The sequence below is a fragment of the Megascapheus bottae genome, chromosome 15 (genome assembly GCF_031878675.1).
Source record: "Megascapheus bottae isolate mThoBot1 chromosome 15, mThoBot2.hap1, whole genome shotgun sequence".
NCBI classification, from domain to species: Eukaryota; Metazoa; Chordata; class Mammalia; order Rodentia; family Geomyidae; genus Megascapheus; species Megascapheus bottae.
Window position 1 is genome coordinate 58,960,275 of NC_143523.1, and position 19,987 is coordinate 58,980,261.

The window sequence follows — 19,987 nt, forward strand, 5'->3', positions numbered from 1 at the left end:
CAAGGCCTATATATCTATCAGCTGGGAAAACATTTCAGACAACAAAGTTAATATAACAAAGCTACCAAAAGTAGTGCAGATGGTCTTTCAACCTTAAAGTAGTGTTTGGATTTTTACTTTAAAAAGAAAAACCAAGTGTTGGCTCATAACCTGTAATCCTAGCTACTCAGGAGGCTGAGATCTGAGGATCACTGTTCGAAGCCAGTGTGAGCACTAAAGAATGTGAAACTTATCTCCAAGTATCCACTAGAAAGCAGGAGGTGAGGCTCAAAGGATAGGGTGTTAACACTGAGCTGAAGAGCTCAGGGACAATGTTCAGGCCCAGGGGTAGGGCAGTAGCCTTGAGATGAAGAGCTCAGGGACAGTGCCCAGGACCAGAGTTCAAGCCCCATAACCAAAAACAAAACAACAACAACAACAACAAAAAAACCAAGAAAAGAAAAACCAGCTGGGAGCCAGTAGGTGACACCTATAATCCTAGCTACTCAGAAATCTAAGATCTGAGAACTGAGGCTCAAAGCTAGCCCAGGTTGGATAGTCCATGAGTCTCTCTAATTAAACAACCTAATGCTAGGATAAGAGATGTGGCTCAAGTGGTAGAGAATTAGCCTTCAAACAAAAAGCTCAGGCGCTGAGTTTAAGCCTTGAGACTGGCAAAAACAAAACAAAACAAAACAAAATTCAATGCTTCATAATGAGAAATATTTGGGGTAGAATCATACATATACACATGCCAGTCCTGGATCTTAAACTCAGGGCCTAAGCACAGTACACAAGGGCAGCACACTGCTCCTTGATCCCTTAGATCCCAGCCTCCTGAGTAGCTAATATTACAAATGTGAGGCACTAGCACCCATAATTTAAAAAGTTGCTTGAGCTGATTTGAAACTTTGCCTTCCTGTTATGCCAACAATGAGAGGAGTGAGGCAGCAATCAGGAAAGCAACTCCTTTTATAATAGCTTCAAAGAAAATAAAGTACTTAGGAATTAACTAAGAATGTAAAGGAACTTTATGATGAAAACTTTAAAATCCTGAAAAAGGAAATTAAAACAGAACTGAAGAAATGAAAAAACCTCCCATGTTCCTGGACTGGAAGAATTAACATCGTGAAAATGGCAATCTTACCAAGGGCTATCTACAAATTCAATGCAATATCTAATGTTATTCTTTAAGGAAATAGAAGCAATCAAAAATGTCCTATGGAATAATATAAGACCCTGTATAGCAAAAACAATTCTTAGCAGAAAGAACGGCAATGGAAGAATTTTAATACCAAACTTTAGACTCTATTACAGAGCTACAGTAACTAAAAACAGCTTGGTACTGGCACAAGAACAGGCCTGAAGACCAATGGAATAGAACTGAAGACCCAGAAATCAACCCACAGACCTGTGGCCACCTAATCTTTGATCAGGGAGCCAAAAAATAGAATGGAAGAAAGACAGCCTCTTCAACAAGTGGTGCTGGCAGAATTGGGTAAGTACCTGCAGAAAGCTAAAGTTGGACCCTTCTATGTCACCTTGCACCAGGATTAATTCCAAACGGATCAAAGATCTTGAGGTAAAAGCAGACACCCTAAAACCTTTACAAGAAGGAACAGATGATACACTAAGCCTCCTTGGCACAGGTCAAAACTTTCTTAATAAAGACCCAGAAACACAACAAATTAAAGAAAGTTTGGACAAATGGGACTGCATTAAAGCTTCTGTAAGGCAAAGGACACAGCTAGCAACTTGAATAGAAAGCCCACAGAGTGGAGAAGATCTTCACTAACATACAACAAAGGCCTCATATCTAAAATATATCTACAGCTAAAAAATTGAATCGCTCCGAAACAAATCTTCAGAGAAACAACCATCCCATTAAAAGATGGGCCAAAGACTTAAAGAGAGACTTCTCTGAAGAGGAAATAAGAATGGCCAATAGACACATGAAGAAATGCTCCACATCTCTAGCCATAAAAGAAATGCAAATCAAAACAATTTTGAGATTCCGCCTCACTCTAGTTAGAATGGCCATGATCAAGAAATCCAATAACAACAGATGCTGGAGGGGATGCGGCCAGGAGAGATCACTACTACACTGTTGGGAGTGTAAACTCATTCAACCACTATGGAAAGCAGTATGGCGGTTCCTCAAAAGACTAAACATAGATATCCCCTATGACTCAGCAATTCCACTACTTGGCATTTACCTAATGGTCCAGAAACAAGGACATACTAAAGCCACTAGCACAACGATGTTCATTACAGCACTATTTACCATAGCAAAGATATGGAACCAATCCAGATGCCCCTCAGTAGATGATTAGATCAACAAGATGTGGTATTTATTCACAATGGAATTTTATGCTGTCATCAGTAAGAATGACATCACCCCATTTTTAAGGAAATGGAAATACGTAGAAAACAAGAGGCCCTACAACTGATGAATCAATAAAGAAAATGTGGTATAAATATCTAGGAAAGAAACTATCATTTGAAGAAAATGTTATAACTGGAAATCATGTTAAGCGAAGTAAGCCAGGTTCAGAAAAACAAAATGGCCATGTGTTTTCTCTTATATACAGAATCTGGATGTAAAAAATACATATACACAGTGTGTGTATGTTTATAAATGTGTGTATATACGTATGCATATATGTGCATGTATACATACACACACACACACACAAACACACATATATAACATACCATAAAATATATAGAACGTAACTAATTGTAAGACTATTTGGGGGAATTTGTTAGGAAATGGAAAGACTTAGAAAAAATCATATTAAGTGCAGTAAGCCAGACTCAAAGGAACTTAGGCACAATGGTTTCCCTCATTTGTCATAATCAGTAGAAACCTTGGGCTCTACTAGCAGAGATCTGCAATAGAGCAAAATCTTGATACATAAGGCCATATAGTATGAAGCTAATTGAAAGGACCTCTAGGATATTCACACAAAAGCCATATAACGAATGATTGTTGTCCTTAATGTAATATGTTACCTCTCATCTCCTTTGCTGTCCCTTGGGTATCTCATATTGTTACAGTATCTCACTTTGTTATCTGGTATATTGAATTTATTTGTATTTGGTTATTTGAAATTTGATAGGGAAGGGGGAAAATCAAGACGGTTGGGGGGAGTGGGGGGGAGGATAATGGGTACCAAGACATGTGAAAGGGTATCAATGTATGTGAATTAATGCACCTTCTATCTGGCAAATATCATGTAACCCTTTTATTAATTACAATAAAAATATTAAAAGACTATTTGGGGGAATGTTAGGGAGGAAGAGAGAGTAAGTGAATGTTGGAGGTGAATAATATCAATTTATGTTTTGTCTTTGCATAAAAGTTACATAAGGAAACCCATGAAGAGCTGTTTAGTAAAGGAGTGAGGAGGATATAGAAGTAGAGAGCAATAGAGGGAGTTAATGTGATTAAAGTATCATATATGAATGTGTAAATCCCTTTCGTACAATTAATATACACTAAAAAATGAGTGAGAGGAGAAAGTGACAGAGTGCCCGCTATGAGAAAAATAAGCTAAGCAAGAGCATGAGGCCCTGAGTTCAAGTCCCAATCCTAGCAAACACAAATACAAAAATGAATGGCAGAAATGTGAAACAGGTTGTGTAGGGTGATGGGGAAGAATGGGAAGGCCAATGGAGCGGGTTAAGAGATTGAATACAGTTCACAGACACTATGACTCAATAGGAAAACTGAACAGTAATATCTGTTGAAATTGTTTTAAGAAGTGACGTGGGAAGTTGAGCCAGAGTAACCAAGGAAGAAAGGCCACTTGAATTGCTGTGTAATTGCTTTTCATAATTACATATTTGGCCTTAGCAGTATTCTGTTAAGAATTTTAACATTTACAATCACAAAAAGCACTGATTTGTATTTTTCTTGTGATGTCACTGTCTATTTGTAGTATCAGGATAGCAATAATGCCAAGAGAATAATGTCCATTATTTTCACTCATAAAATGTAGGGGCACACACAAAAAATATGTAGTGGCACATAATCCTGGCTGCTGCCTTTCTTCCAGAGCTACCTTCCTACTACCAATGGCAGACCTTAGTGAGTATAAAAGAATTCATGTGGCTTGCATAGGCTAAAGAAATTGCATAAAATATAAAGATCCATGTGTTCCTAAAACAGAATGCTAGATGTATAGATTAACTGTATAGATCTGGCCCAACTTCTACTTCCTACTGCTCATATCCTGTGAAAAGCCAGGGGCAAAGGTTTGCAGAGACAACTGGTCTGTCAATTCCAGCAGAGGTAGGTGAAATTCTATCCCCCACACAACAATGCTCCTTCAGGGAAGAATTCCTGGTTAGGATTTCCAGACATTTAAATAAACAGACAAGGGCTAAGATTTCACTAGCAACTTAAGTAACTTGAACTGTATTACGCTCACCTTCCCTACTTCTTTCTGTGGCACACAGGTGTTTTCATCTTCCATTTTATCCTCCTCCTCATCAAACAAGCTAAGGACAGTTTTGGTTTTACTCTTAGCTCCTTTGTCCAATGGGGATGATGAAGAAAATAAACCAGAATGTCTGTTTGCTTCCTGAGATGAGGACAAAAGTCCTTCCTGGAATGGAAACAATAAGAACAAAAATGTAATTGGAAATAAAATCCTATCATCGGGTTTCCCGTGCCCCTCATCAAGCCAGGAACTGCCAGACTGTTATAATTTAGGCCATTGCAGCTCATCACACCTGCTCCCATGTGACAAAACACAGACTAAATCTTTCTCAGTAGTAAGGACTGAACCAAGGACCTTGTGCATGCTTAGGCAAATGCTCTACCCCTTCAGCCAGGTCTACATCCCCTAAGGTTAATTCATGCTTGTTTGTTCTGATGATGAATATTGTACAGAAAATCACAAACACTATTTTTCCAATCATTCTAAGGTCACAGGCCCCTCCCTCCCACCAAGAAAGTATGTAGGTAATAACCCTGATGTACACAGGCTGTGCATGAACTAGAAGGTTTTGTTGTTTTTTTTTAATGCCGATCATGGGTCTTGAACTCAGAGCCTGGGCTTGTCTCTGTACTATCTTGCTCAAGGCTAGCACTCTACTACTTGAATCATAAGCTCCACTTCAGCATTTTGGCGGTTAGAGATAAGAATCTTACACTTTCCTGCCCAGGCTGGCTTTAAATGATGATCCTCAGATTTCAGCTTTCTTGAAAGCAATGATTAGGGGTCAGGAGTTTGGCCTAGTGGTAGTGTTTGCCTAGCAAGCATGAAGACTTGGGCTCGATTCCTCAGTACCACATACATAGAAAAAAAGCCGGAAGTGGCGCTGAGGCTCAAGTGGCAGAGATCTAGCCTTGAGAAAGTCCAAGGACAGTGCCCAGGCCCCAAGTTCAAGGCCCAGAACTGGCAAAAAAAAAAAAAAAAAAAGAAAAAACTATGATTATAGGCATGATTCGCTGGTACCTGGGTAGAATAAACTTCTAAGTCATAGAGACAAATCACTGGGAGAGGAGATTGTATTTTCTAGTACTTAAATAATATGTAAGTCCTAGGGGGAGCCTCATTAGCAAAATTATATTCAAACTCTATGTCTACATTGTATGATGATGAGAGCAATTTCTAAAATAATCTTAAATGTAACATTTTTTTACTCAATAGTATCACAAATTAGGCAAGACAGTATTGATCATAAGTACTTCCAAGATTAGAAGGTGCATCCAAATTTCAGAGTGGTTAAGCTGTAGGAAAACATGCTTCTTTGAAGAAATGCATAATGTAACAGAAAGTGGTATTCAGTATGTACAGTGATATGCTAAGAACTATGAAAAATCAATGAGCAAACAATCTGCTCTACTCCTCAAGGAGCTTAGACTCAACTGAGGAAAAACCAATAAAATGAGCAATTAAGGTAGGAGAGGCTACGACAGAGTTCCTCATGTCCAAATAACTCCTGAGTCACAGTAACTGCAAGAAGCCTCCAGGGGAAAAGTAAATGTTCTCTCCACATGCTCTGGGAGAGAGACTGAAGGATAGCAGTTAAACATGTAGAGTACAAGCAGACTGAGAAAATGAGATACATAGAGACCAGATCAGCTGTTGATATTGGACCCAAGCCTTGGATAGTTATATATTTAGCTGTTGGCCTCCGGGAAGAGATGACTTTCAGGAAAGGAAAGCTAGTGTTATAGAAGAAACACATTTCATTCTCTTCTGAAATTCACAGGTAACAACTAAAGTTAAAAGAGTGGCAAAGTATTATTATTTTTGTTTTGCTGGTCCTGGGGCCTGAACTCAGGGCCTGGGCACTGTCCTTGGGCTTTCTCAAGGCTAGCGGTTTTCCCCTTGAGCCACAGCACTACTTCTGGCTTTTTCCGTGTATATGGCACTGAGGAATTGAAAACCCAGGGCTTTGTCCATGCTAGGCCATGCTCCTGGCCCTAAAGTATTCTTAAAATAGATACCTTAGCAGGGCACCAGTAATTCATGCTTATCTTAGCTACTCATGAAGCTGAGACCTGAGGATCACAGTTTGAAGCCAGCCTAGGCAGGCAAGTCTGGAGACTCTTATCTCCAATTAATTATCAATTAACTATCAAAAAGCCAAAAGCCTTGGGGCCGGGAGTTTGGCCTAGTGGTAGAGTGCTTGCCTAGCATGCATGAAGACCTGGGTTTCATTCCTTGGTACCACATACTTAGAAAAAGCTAGAAGTGATGCTTAGGCTCAAGTGGTAAAGTTGTAGCCTTGAGAAAAATCTGAGGACAGTCCTCAGGCCCTGAGCTTAAGCCCAAGACTGGCAAAAAAAAAAAAAAAAAGTGACAACAAGAAAAATTTATTGTGATAAATAAAAAAAAAAAAAAGCCAAAAGCCAAAACGGAAGAGTGGCTCACAGAGTAGAACACCAGCCTTGAGCAAAAACGTGAAGGGACAGTGCCGAGGTCCTGAGTTTAAGCCTCAGTATCAGCACACAAAAACAAATTAACAACCCTAACATTCAACTTTAGTATGAAGCTGAGGATGAGAGGAGACCCAAGGGAGAGTGGAAGCTCGTGTGTACACCTGCGCCTACACAGGAGCTGGAAGGCAAGTCACGGGCTATCTTCTCTACACTTCTCGGAGTTCAAAATGTTTCTATAGGTAAAGCTGTATATTTTCAGTGGTGGAAAAATAACGAAGTGTGTGTGTGTGTGTGTGTGTGTGTGTGTGTGTTACAAAACACAAGAGGAGATAAAAGAAGTCCACCTTCTCTTCCTTATCGGCCCTATCAGTCTTCCCTGACTCAGAGGTCATGCTGGCATCCTGAGTCTTCACATCGGCAGATGTCACATCACATGGTGCCTCCTTTTCTTCATCATCACTGAAGAGCAGAGGTGGCCTCTTAGCAGCGGCCTCTTTTTTCTATCAAGAGAAAAGTGAACAACAACCTCAACAACAAACAAACAAACAAAAAACACATGTGACTAGAACAGTGATGTCTAGAAGAAGCCTCAACATGTCCCCCTAGGCATGAGGTCAGTGTTGTAGAGGGCACAAACCCAACACAAATCGCTGAAACCTGATGCTGCAGCACTTCAGTTTGTTACGAGTATGCGCTTTATTTTTTGTCTGTCACACTGTAACTATCCCCACTTCAGACTTTACTGTTGCCACTGAACAATTACAAGTTTTTATTTCTTTTTTTTTTTTTGCCAGTCCTGGGCTTGAGCTCAGGGCCTGAGCACTGTCCTTGGACTTTCTCAAGGCTAGAGCTCTACCACTTGAGTCTCAGCACCACTTCCAGCTTTTTTCTATTTATGTGGTACCAAGGAATCAAACCTGGGTCTTCATGCATGCTAGGCAAGCACTCTACCACTAGGCCAAACTCCCGGCCCACAAGTTTTTATTTCTGTCTCCCTTCTTGTACATTTTATCTGTAAGATATCAATCATAAAGACCCACAGATTGCTAGGTGGAGGAAGAAGGGCACTGGATGCATCCTTGAGGATTTGTCCTGACTCCATCTCATTTTGTTTCTTGTTTTTTTATTTATTTATTTATTTTTGCCAGTCTTGGGGCTTGAACTCAAGGCCTGAGCACTGTCCCTGAACTTCTTTTGCTCAAGGCTAGCACTCTACCACTTGAGCCACAGCAACACTTCTGGCTTTTCCTGTTTATGTGGTACTGAGGAATCCAACCCAGGGCTTCCTGCAAGCTAGGCAAGTACTCTACCACTAAGCCACATTCCCAGGCCCTCTCTTTGTTTCTTGTCTATCATGAGGTGATTCATTTCTGCCACATGCTCTGCCTCACCACAGGCCCAAACCAGCAGGCCAAGGATGACTTCCATGATGCTCTGCCCCACCATGTTCTTCTCACACCAACAAAGCCAAGGATGGCTGGCTAAAATTTCCAAGCTGTGACCAAAATGAACCCAACCACACACTATGCCTTACAGTTTATATCATCAGGTCAGAGGGACTGCAAGGCCAAATTTCCAGAGCTGACTTAGGACAGCTTTGCTACTTGTGAAACACATTCTCAAGGAAGCTTTCTGGGTCTAATGATAATAAATACCACTGCTGCAGGAGGGGCTGACGCAGGGGGAGAACCAAACAGAGAGCTTCCACTGTCAGCATCATCTTCAAAGAGCAGAGATGCTCTCTGCGTCTTCTTTTGGCTGTATGGACAAGGAAAATGTCAAATTCAGAGAACACATGATTTAAAAACAAAATATTCTCTCTAGCTTACACTTATAGCAACCAACCTATCTGTTGATCTTATACAGTTAATACCTGATAGGAAAACAACAACAACAACAAAAAAAACCAAAATAAAACAAAACAAAAAACCCTCTGGATGCATAGGCTTTGTCTCCGGCTAGTCAAGAAGCTTCTGTTGCTCACCCTCACGTAGAAGAGCCCAGTACAGTCACATCAGCTCTTGGCTCTGAAAAATATACTACCTTTCTGGCCTTCACTCAACAGCCTCACTCACTATCTACTAAACAGGAAGAACCAGAGAAGTGAATGTGTTTACTTCTAGCATGATGAGCGGGAAGACAGCTTCTGAGAGATAAAGGTCAGGACAAGCTTGGGATGCAAACCTAAGGAATGTTTTCTACCTCCTTTTTTATTGGGACAAAAATCTACACATCTTGGTGGTGTGCCTCGTAGTTGTACACTATCACCACAATTCTAAATTCATATTTATATCATCCTCAAAAAGAAACTGTACCCATTAGAGGTCACTCATCATTCCCTCTACCTCTACCTCTGCCACCACCAATCGACTTTCTGTCTCTAAGGGACTTATTATTCTGGACATTTCATATAAGTATAGCCACATGGTCTGTGGTCTTGTGTGAGTACGTCTTTGAATTAACAGACTTTCTATATTTATTCTTGTACCAGTACATATCAGAACTTTCTTTCAGGTTATTGCTGAAGAATATAGTCCACTAGTAGTAATGTAACATTTAGTTCATTCATCAGTTGGTGGACATTTGTTGCTACGTTTTGTCTTTTGTGAACATGTTTTCATTTCTCCCAAGGATAAATTAGGTCATATGTTAACTGAGGTTTAATTTTGTGTATGTGTACTCTGATTCCGGAACTTGAACTCAGGCTCTGTCCCTAAGTTTGTTTGTTTGTTTTTTCCTCAAGGCTAGCACTTTACCACAGCTATACTTCAGATTTTTTGGTCATTAATTGGAGATAAGAGTCTCACAGACTTTCCTGACTAGGTTGGTTTCAAACTGTGATTCTCCTGATCCACTATGATGTCAGGCGTGAGTTACCAGTGCCTGGCTTCAGTTTTAATTTTTTGTGGAAATGCCAAACTATTTTATTCCTCTACATCTTTACCAGCCCTTACTGTCTGTAAAAACTTTTGAGATCTAATGTAAGTCAGGAATTACTTTTCCTGCACACAAAATTTTACACAATTTCAAGAGCAACTGCAGGTGGACCGAGAAAAGATGGGGATAGAGAAAGCATTACTGAAAGCAGGGTGTGGTACATGGCCGGCACCACGACCCACAAATGAGACATGTTTCAGGTTTATGACCACATGTCACAGGGGCATACACAGTGCAGCAGAGCCACAATGGGGCATGTGCAAGTGGAGTCCAATCTCTTTCCCAATCTCTTTTTAATTTTCTTGGGTTAAGGAATATTCATTCAAACAGAGAGAACACACTGACTCAGGAACAAGAGTAACTCAGAAGACAGAGAAAGAGGCAGGGAGTGGGGGAGAGGGAGTGAGAGCACACAACAGAAATGGTGCTAAGTGGCAACATCTGAGATTGGTGATAAATAGGCAGGCCAGAGTACTAAACATTATATTTGGACTTCATCTAATTTCAGCAATTTTAATAGAGATACTAATTCAGACAAGAAATAGGAGGTCCAGAATTTAAGAATAGATATTGGTATTCCAGATTCTATATTCTACGCCAGAGGCCAATGATGTGCCAGGTGTCAAGTCACTGGGGCCTAACACAGAAATGGCAACATTTGAATAGGTGACCATATGTGGAGATAGTTATCAGAGATGTGGGCTGGGAGTTTGGTCTAGTGGTAGAATGCTTGCCTAGCATACATGAAGACCCAGATTCAATTCCTGGGTACCACATCCATAGAAAAAGCTGGTTGTGGTGCTGTGGCTCAAGTAGTAGAGCTCTAGCCTTGAGAAAACCCTAAGATAGTGCTCAGGCCCTAAGTTCAAGCCCCAGGACTGGCAAAGAAAAAAGAAAAAAAGAAATCAGAGATGCTTCTGAATGTACCTAATGAAGCTTAGTCCCCCATGCACAGGATTGACATGACAAATTGCTTCTTTATGTTATAACCATTTAGGGAAGCATCAAAGCAGTAATTTGAGATTTTTCCAGGTGAAATTGTTATTTGCAGGGAATTACTCTGAGTCCGCAACCAATCGGCAGGACATGGCAGATCCCAGCCCATGCTCATGCCATGCTCCCTATCTACAATCTATCAGCTTCGGCTTCAGTGAAGATCCCCATGTGGAGTCACCCAGACCAACAAGAGTTACAAGGACCTGGTGCGATACAGCTATGTAGACAGCAAGGTTTTCAATACTCAGCTATTAAATTTTCTTTTTTTGATACAGGATGATACAATGAAGCCTAGGGTGGCTTGGAACTCTCAATTATCCTGTCTCAGACTCCTGAATATTGGGATTACAGGCGTGGAACACTTTATACAGCTAAAATCACTAACTTTCAAGCTGTGGTAGCCTTAACCAAACTTCACAATCTTGATGATTTTTTTTAAATCCCACAAAAAAAAACCCCAAATTGGACATTTTCAAATCCCTGACAAACTAGGAAAATCTTTTTTAAGGTTAAAAAAGATAAAGCTGGTCATGAAGGGCTCACACCTGTAATCCTAGCTATTTAGGAGATTAAGATCTAAAGATTTCCATTTGAAACCAGCCAGGACAGGAATGTCTCTGAGACTCTTAATCTCCAATTAACCACCAAAGAAGCCACAGTGGAGCTATGGCTCAAGTGAGAGAGTGCTACCCTTGGCACAAAAGCTCGGTTCCATATCTTTGCTATGGTGAATAATGAGTGGATCAACAAGTTGTGGTATTTGTACACAATGGAATTCTATGCTGCTGTCAGAAAGAATGACATCCTCCCATTTGTTAGGAAATGGAAAGACTTAGAAAAAATCATATTAAGTGAAGTAAGCCAGACTCAAAGGACCTTAGGCTCAATGGTTTCCCTCATTCGTCATAATCAGTAGAAACCTTGGGCTCTACTAGCAGAGATTTGCAATAGAGCAAAATCTTGATACATAAGGACATATAATGTGAAGCTAATTGAAAGGACCTCCAGGATAGTGAAACAAAAGCCATATAATGAAAGATTGTTGTCCTTAATGTACTATGTTGTTTCTCATCTCCTTTGCTGTCCCTTGGTTATCTCATATTGGTATAGTATCTCACTTTGTTATCTGATATATTGAATTTATTTGTATTTGGATATTTGAAATTTGATAGGGAAGGGGGGAAAACCAAGACGGGTGGGGGGTGTGGGGGGGGGAGGGAAACGGGTACCAAGACATGTGAAAGGGTATCAATGTATGTGAATTAATGCACCTTCTATCTGGCAAATATCATGTAACCCTTTTACTAATTACAATAAAAAAAAAAGAAAAAAAAAAAAAAAAAAAAGCTCAGGGGCAGCATCAAGGCCCTGAGTTCAAGCCCCAGTATCAGCACAAAAAACAGCCCTAGTTGTGTCTCAATGACAACCAACCTTAAGTATTAGCACTGACTATTCCGCCCACTAAAAACCATTCCTTGTTACCTACCATAGATACTCAGCAATAATTTCCTACAGTAACTATCTCACCTGTCCTTGGCAATAGTGAATAGATCATCTTCATCGTCATCATCTTCAAAGAGACTGGGCTTTTTCACAGTCTTAACTTCCTCGCCTTGGATAGTCCCTGAGTCCTTGAGTTCTCCTTTGGCTTTGCTATCAAATGTTGACTTGGTCTTTGAGTCAGTGATAGTCCACTGATCCTAAAAACATAAAACATATAGTAAAAATCCAAGTGGCTGTGGGTATAGCAGAGTGCAGTGCATACATGCATACATGCATGTGAAGTAACTTAGATTACAGAATGTGAGGAGTTAAGAAAATCTCTATTTGTTAAATTAATTACACTCAAACTAAGGATCAAACTAAGGACATCACTGTTGAAGAAAGACATTATTGGAGAGACTTTTTTGAACTCCAATGTGAACAGCTACATTCCAGCTTCAAAGATTTCACAAGCCTTCTTTTTCCACTGACTGTTATAGTGTTTCTTCATGCTATAGTTCTTCCCTGGGTTAGGACAAGAGAATTTATCTGCTTTAAGGAATGAAATTATAGAGCAATGAACAAGACAAGAAATGTAAATGCAAATGAACAATCCAGAATTCTTTTTTTTTTTCCTTTTAGGGCAATGCTGGGGTTTGAACTCAGGGCTTCTTGCTTGCTCTATAGGTGCTCTATCATTGGAACAACCCTCTCAGATCTTTTTGCTTTGGTTACTTATTTTTATGTCTGTGCTGGGGCAGTTTCTTTTTTTACTCAAAACTGGTAAGCAGCTGCTATACCTCAAGATCCAAAAAAATTTAAACCTCAATCTAAATTTTTTTTTTTTTTTGCCAGTCCTGGGCTTGAGCTCAGGGCCTGAGCACTGTCCTTGGACTTTCTCAAGGCTAGAGCTCTACAGCTTGAGCCTCAGCACCATTTCTGGCTTTTATCTATGTATGTGGTACCGAGGAATCGAACCCGGGTCTTCATGCATGCTAGGCAAGCACTTTAACCACTAGGCCAAACTCCCGGCCCCCCTCAATCTAAATTTAAATTAAAAACCTGAAATCAAACCACCATAAAAGCCAGAAGTAGAGCTGTAGATCAAATGGTGGAGTATTAGCCTTGAGTGGAAAAAGCAAAGGGAGTAGTTCATGAAACATACACATAAACCAGTTGCAGTCACCAGAAACTGCTGGAGATCCTTTTACCACACACAAAATTGACCTACAAAGGCATTACCAGATGATGCAGACTCCTCCCTATGGGTCAAGGAAGTTCTAAGAACAGAACAGACATGGGTGGTCCTTTAATCCTGGTTAGTTTAGAGCACCACAAATGTAAATAGGGTTCCCAAGGCAGTAACAGTGTATACTACAGAACCTCAGGCCATACCCCACACTTTCTGAGTCAGAGGCTGCATTTCTTGGGGTCCTCATATATGAGAGGCTGAAAACCCTTTTTTTTTTTTTTTTTTTTTTTTTTTGCCAGTCCTGGGCTTGAGCTTAGGATCTGAGCACTGCCCTTGGGCTTTCTCATGGCCAGAGCCCTACCACTTGAGTCTCAGCACCATTTCTGGCTTTTTTCTTTGTATGTGGTACCAAGGAATCAAACCCGGGTCTTCGTGCATGATAGTCAAGCACTCTACCACTAGGCCAAACTCCTGGCCCCTGAAAACCACTTTCTACACAGCTATGCTCAGCAAGGATTTTAAAAACAAGTAAGAGAATCCCAATAGTTTCCGCCTTCAATATTCTTCAAAATTCCCTCAGGTGATCCCTAGGGGAGCCACGCCAAGACTTTAAAACATTTCTTTATTTTTTTTCATTTTTTTTTTCTTGTGGTACTGAGGATGTACCCAGCATCTGGTAAGTACTAAGCAAGCACCCTACCACTTGAGGCACACTCTACCCATTTATGTATATTTGAATGTATCCATGTTTCTGAGATAGGGTCTCCCTAACTTTGCCTAGCTGGCATCAGATTAGCAATCCTTCTGCCCCTGGTTTCCAAGTAGCTGGTGTTACAGGTCCATCAGGGCTGGGTATTAAAGTCAGGGCATCTGGCACGCTGGGCACTCTGCTACTGAGTTAATAGTCCCTAGAAGGACCTTGAATGTTCAAAGTATTAAATTTCATTATATCTAAAGACCTCTGCATAGCTAAATAAGAATAGCAGCTAATCTATATTCACTACTAATTTTGCTTCTTTGTTTCCAGATCATAAACGGAAACATCAAGATTCTTAAAAAAGAGAGAGAACTGAGCTGGACATACATAGGAAGACTGCAATTATAGCTGATGAAAGCATAAAACAAGACACTACCTCAAAATAACCAGTACAAAAAAAGGTTGGTAGAGCAGCTGCCTAGCATGCATGAGGCCCTAAGTTCAAATTCCATTATCCTCCCTCATGAAAACGGGGTTAGGAGGAGCTGAACTTGCACAGGATACTCTCATGATGTCTTGTGTTAAAGTATCACAGCAGTAACTTAACGTTATAAAATACAGTGAATGTGACACCAGACATACTACCACAAAGCACAGCAAAGTAACAAATGATGAAACACAGGCAGGAAGGTCCTCATGTCCTTCCTTTTGTCCTTTTCCCTATATTGCAGGTCAGAAAGAATGCTCTGACCTTTCTCTGAAGAATGTCATAAATCTTTCAGTCCAGATGTGCTTCCCTGTATCAGAGGAAGAAATGCCTCAAGACACAAAGAGCAAACCTAGCTAACAAGCCTTGCTAAATTCCTCCCAGCTTATTGCAGTTAGATCACACCCATTTCATCCAAACATGCTTCTTCAAAATATCTAGTTTTTATGAGACCAGGATGACCCAGAAATAAAATCTTCCTGATCTCAACTCCAGAGTAGCTAGAATATAGACTGTGCCCAGCAACTAGTTGACAAGGAATCTTACAAACTTTTCTTCCTGGGCTGCTCTCAAACCATGAGCCTTCTAATCTTGGTTTACCAAGTAGCTGGAAACATAGGTGTGAGCCACCAGCACTCAGATAATCTTAGGGATCATTATATTAACATATTACACTAAACAATTTCAAGAAAAGCTAAGATCTTATAAACATCCTCATTGGTGACTGAACTTCACTGGATGTAGAAAAGGAAGAGAAAATGTTTAGGAAACTAACTTCCCACCAAATACCACCTCCTTACTTTCAGGCAAAACTTTAACCCACCTCCTCATCACTGCTAAACAGAGCAGTTGATTTCTTTTTGGATTGCTCCAAGGGTTTTGCTTTCTCTTGACTCTGAGTGTGGAGAGACGAAGTCTGCTTAGCCACTGTAGCACCAGTCACAGTCCCAAAAAGATTATCCTAGAACAAATGGTAAAAAGGTGTGGAAAGCTATGATAGCTTCTTAATATAAAACAGAAAATGTAAGATATCTATGTCAAGGGGAGTTGTTTCCTATGATGGACCGAGGATTACATTTTGGGGGAAATAATCACAAAATGCTCATGTACCTGATTTCGTCACCTTTCCTAACTGTACTTCCTCTCCATATGAGGAAAACAGCAGCGCATGAGGTGGCAAGGAAAGGGCAATGTGAGGATGAGGAAGCAGAAACACCAGGAGAAACACCAGGTCTGTATGGTACCCCTTCTGGGCCCTCCAGCAGAGGAGAGTGCTCTAACAGCAGCTAACAAGCCAAGTCCCTTTGTCTGAATAAGAAACTAGTACTGCACAGCATTTCTGTGATACATTGATAGATAATCAGCAGAAGGCCATGGTGTGACTTAGTATAAACAAACTGAACAATATACTACAGCAGACAAGAAGTGCCTTTCTGAAGTGATATGGTAGGCAAGGCCATAAGAATAATGAGCTAATAGTCAAAGGTGATGCCAATTATGAAAGCTAGTAACATCCACTGTCTACTTACTCTAGCACCTCCAACTGTGTGAAGGTTTGGCATCAGTTATTCATATTAAATGAATATGAATGGCGCATGGCCTTGAGAGACTGAGGAAAGTTGAACTACATGTGGAGGTCTGAGTTCACAGTGATGGAGGCAAGTCTAAGCTATAACCATGGCAGTGGTAAAGGGTGGCTGGCTTTGTTTTCACCCTTACTTCTCTAACCTCCACCCAAGATGGGAAAGAGAGACAAGATAAGGGCATAGCCTTTTTTTTTTTTTTTTTGCCAATCCTGGGGCTTGAACTCAGGGCCTGGGAACTATCCTTAGGTTTTCTCAAGGCTTGGATTCTACCACTTGAGCCACAGTACCACTTCCAGCTTTTTCTATGTATGTGGTACTCAGGAATGGAACCCAGGGCTTCCCAGTGCATGCTAGGCAGGCATTCTCCACTTGGCCATGCTCCGGCCCCTCCGTCCTATTTTATCCAAGCAATTCTTGTAGATCATGAGACACAACAAGAGATCTTACTCTCTAGAAAATAGCCCTCAAAGGCAAAGTTGATAAAAATGAAATCTATTAAGCTTCCCCCAAGAACTGAGTCAATAAATAGTCAAATGTCCTCCTTGTGAATAGCTGGAAGAACTTAAGAGACCCTGAAATAAGAGAGATATTTTTGTTCTGTCAGTCTCAGGTATGCTGAAGATCACCATCACCTCTTCTATTGTGTGGATCTCCAGCTATAAAGTCTCATGAACAACAGTTTTCTAATTATCGGGCCTGCAACAATTATGCTTACCTCTTCATCATCCTCATCAAAAAGAGAGACGGATGCAGGGCTCTTGTTGGGCAAGAGAGACACATTTTTTGACCTACTTGCATTTTGAGAAGAAAATAGATCCTGCTGGATGAAGATCAAAGCCACTGGTTAGCACAATTTTGCTTTTTTTTTAATTAGCAATTTTAAAAATATTAAGTCAACCTAAAACACTAGAGATTCAAGACTCACGGTTATCACACACCACTTTGTTGAGTGGTAACTCCTTGTACAACTACTTAAATATTAAAAAAATAATAAAATAAAACAAGATGAGCTGGGCATGGTGGCTCATGCCTGTAATCCTAGCTACTCAGAAGGTTGAGATCTGAGGGTCAAGGTTCAAAGTCAGCCTGGCACTAAAAAGTGTGAAACTCATATCTCTAATTAACCATTAGAGACTCTTATCTCTAATCACTAGAAAGCAAGAAGTGGTGATGTGGCGCTAGGGGTAGGATGGTAGCCTTGAGGTGAAGAGCTCAGGGACAATGCCCAGTCCCAGGGATAGGGAGGTAGCCTTGAGCTGAAGAGCTCAGAGCAATGCCTAGACCCAGAGTCTAAGCCCCACGACCGACAAAAAAATAAATAAATAAAATAAAATAAAACAAGATGGCTGCCTGTACCTAGGTTTCTTCAGCTGAGAATCCTTAAGGAGCCAAGCCTTAGAGTCTGCCCTGAGTATGAGTGGCATACACACCAGGTGTTTACAGAGAAGAGCCACAGAAAATCTGGGGGTCTCTCTGAAGCCACCGACCTTCCATACTCTTACTTGAAAGAAGTAAGACAGGAGGAAGTTTCCTAGTGTGGTTTCCCTACCACACTAAAAAAATAAGAATGACTTTGCCTGTCTAGGGATCAGAGAAAAACTGTCAGGTAGTACGTACCTATAATCCAAGGATTGTGACTTTGAAGTGACCTGAGCGCACTACCTAGCGACATCTTGTCTCACACCTCCATTACCACTCAATAAGAAGGAAAAGAATAAGAGAAAAGGAAAGGAAAGGAAAACCACACAAATTCATTCATGGAAATAGAGGCTAGAGTTTCAAATTACTGGATCTATGACTTTGTTTATTAACATCCTTCTCTTTTAACAGTATAGTTCTTTTAAATTACATAAATAAATACAAATTGATTTCCCCTTTAAAAATGATTACTATTTCACAATGGAACTCTAACCACGAGATGCTGAAAACCAGGATGGCATCTGTAAGATTATGAGATCTCCAAAGTGTACGAAAATGCGAACATACAAGACAAATACAGCCCTGTAATAAACCAAGCTACATAAACCAGAAATGTAGAATAGGACAAGCCAACTGACTGAATAGAGGAACTTAAAACCAAAGAGCCAGATAATGAAAAAGAGCAAGAACAGACTTTCTAAGACCTCTTTGGATATTTTTTTCCTTGTGATAAAATGAGTGTCTAGTGCTCAGATACAGACCTAATTGCTTAAGAGCTCTTCTTCCCACGGTGACACCTGCCTGCCTGCCTGGGCTCAGTAACTCTTACTGTTTTGTGTAGGAAGAAGAGAGTGCATGGGGAGTGCTGGACATTCTGTGATTCTACTGCACAGTACAAATAGCAAAAGGAGGGCTCTGCTGCTTTAAAATAAATAAATAAAAGGAATCCAAACCAAAAAGCAAAATCAAATTTCTCCATCATAATTCTGGACTTTTCTGGATATTAGGGAGAAAAGTATTTCCATTACCTCAAACATGTCCCCCACAGTGATTTCCCAGGGTACCACACTTGAGATACAGACAAGAATGAAGACTCTATCCTTCTGGTCCAAAGCTAAACTGTCTTGTTTTAATTCTCCTTGCTTAAGAATTCAAAAAATATCCCCCAAATCTCACTTTTGCCGGGAGTTTGGCCTAGTGGTGAAGTGCTTGCTTAGCATGCACAAAGACCCGGGTTCGATTCCTTGGTACCACATACACAGAAAAAAGCTGGAAGTGGTGCTGTGACTCAAGTGGTAGAGCACCAGCCTTGAGAAAAGGCCAAGGACAGTGCTCAGGCCATAAGTTCAAGCCCCATGACTGGCCCCCCAAAAAATCTCACTTTTGCCAGTGGCTCACACCTTAAAAATTCTAGCTATAGATCCTAGCTGAGCTCTGGGGAATCATTCAAACTCAGTTCAGGCAGGAAAGTCCATGAGACTTACCTAGTTTATCTACTAAAAAAAAAAAAAAGGCAGTAGATGGCGATTCTAGTGGTGGAGCCTTGGGCAAAAGCTTATAGATAGTGCCCAGGCCGAGTTTAGCCCTAAAACTAACGTGCGTGTGCACGCACGCACACACGCACGCACGCGCACACACACACATTTCACTCAACATAAAAACACAAAGATTTTTTTGGTGGTTTTTAAAACAAGTCTCCAGCTCTATTATATATCTACCATGAAAAAATAAGAATTAAACACCTCCTACCCTTGATCCTACAATGTGGTCCGGTGTAACTATCTCAACTAATACATGTAGCAGCAGGACTGACGTCCAAGGCTGGGTTAAAATGACAACAGCCTCCCCTGGCTCACTCAGGAAGTTCTCCTGGAGCCAGTTCACAGCTTCTCTGAAGGTGCCATGCTGTCAGACCACACAAGGTAGAGGAAGCCCATATGCCCTAGCTGCTCCTCCTGTTTTTCCACCAAGCAAACACAGGATGACAACTCAGCCATGACTGGTGGCAACTGTCTGGCTGAGCTCAGTCAACCTCCAGAACTCTAAGAGACAATAAAATGACTGATGTTTTAGATTGTCACTTTCTGAAATGATTAGTTTCACAGCAGTTGACATCCATTGACACTGACATCACTCTAAATTTTGGGGTTTTGTTTTGGTGAGAAAACTTGGCAGAGCTTTACTGAGTAAGTAAGGAAGCAGACAAAGAGACAAGCAGAAAGACAGGAGCACACTCTAACAGAGTGTAGGTACTTTTAAAATGAGGGAGGGAGGGAGGGAGGGAGGGAGGGAGGGAGGGAGGGAGGGAGGG

The 19,987-nt window shown here is 40.7% G+C and overlaps 1 protein-coding gene across 4 annotated transcripts in view; it reads right to left on the reverse strand.

The window, feature by feature from the left end:
- LOC150054461 (WASH complex subunit 2A-like) overlaps window positions 1-19,987 on the reverse strand; it is a 69,729-nt gene that overhangs the window by 12,978 nt on the left and 36,764 nt on the right. For 2 of the 4 annotated variants that reach the window (XM_090346801.1, XM_090346798.1), the window contains exons 18-23: window positions 16,973-17,074; window positions 15,495-15,632; window positions 12,341-12,513; window positions 8,536-8,638; window positions 7,225-7,380; window positions 4,416-4,592 (exon numbers count right to left, since the gene is read on the reverse strand). In XM_090346801.1, the coding sequence (XP_090202927.1) occupies window positions 4,416-4,592; window positions 7,225-7,380; window positions 8,536-8,638; window positions 12,341-12,513; window positions 15,495-15,632; window positions 16,973-17,074 (849 nt within the window). Of the gene's footprint in view, window positions 1-4,415; window positions 4,593-7,224; window positions 7,381-8,535; window positions 8,639-12,340; window positions 12,514-15,494; window positions 15,633-16,972; window positions 17,078-19,987 lie in introns of all 4 variants that reach the window. The other 2 variants (XM_090346800.1, XM_090346797.1) reach the window with 1 other exon arrangement.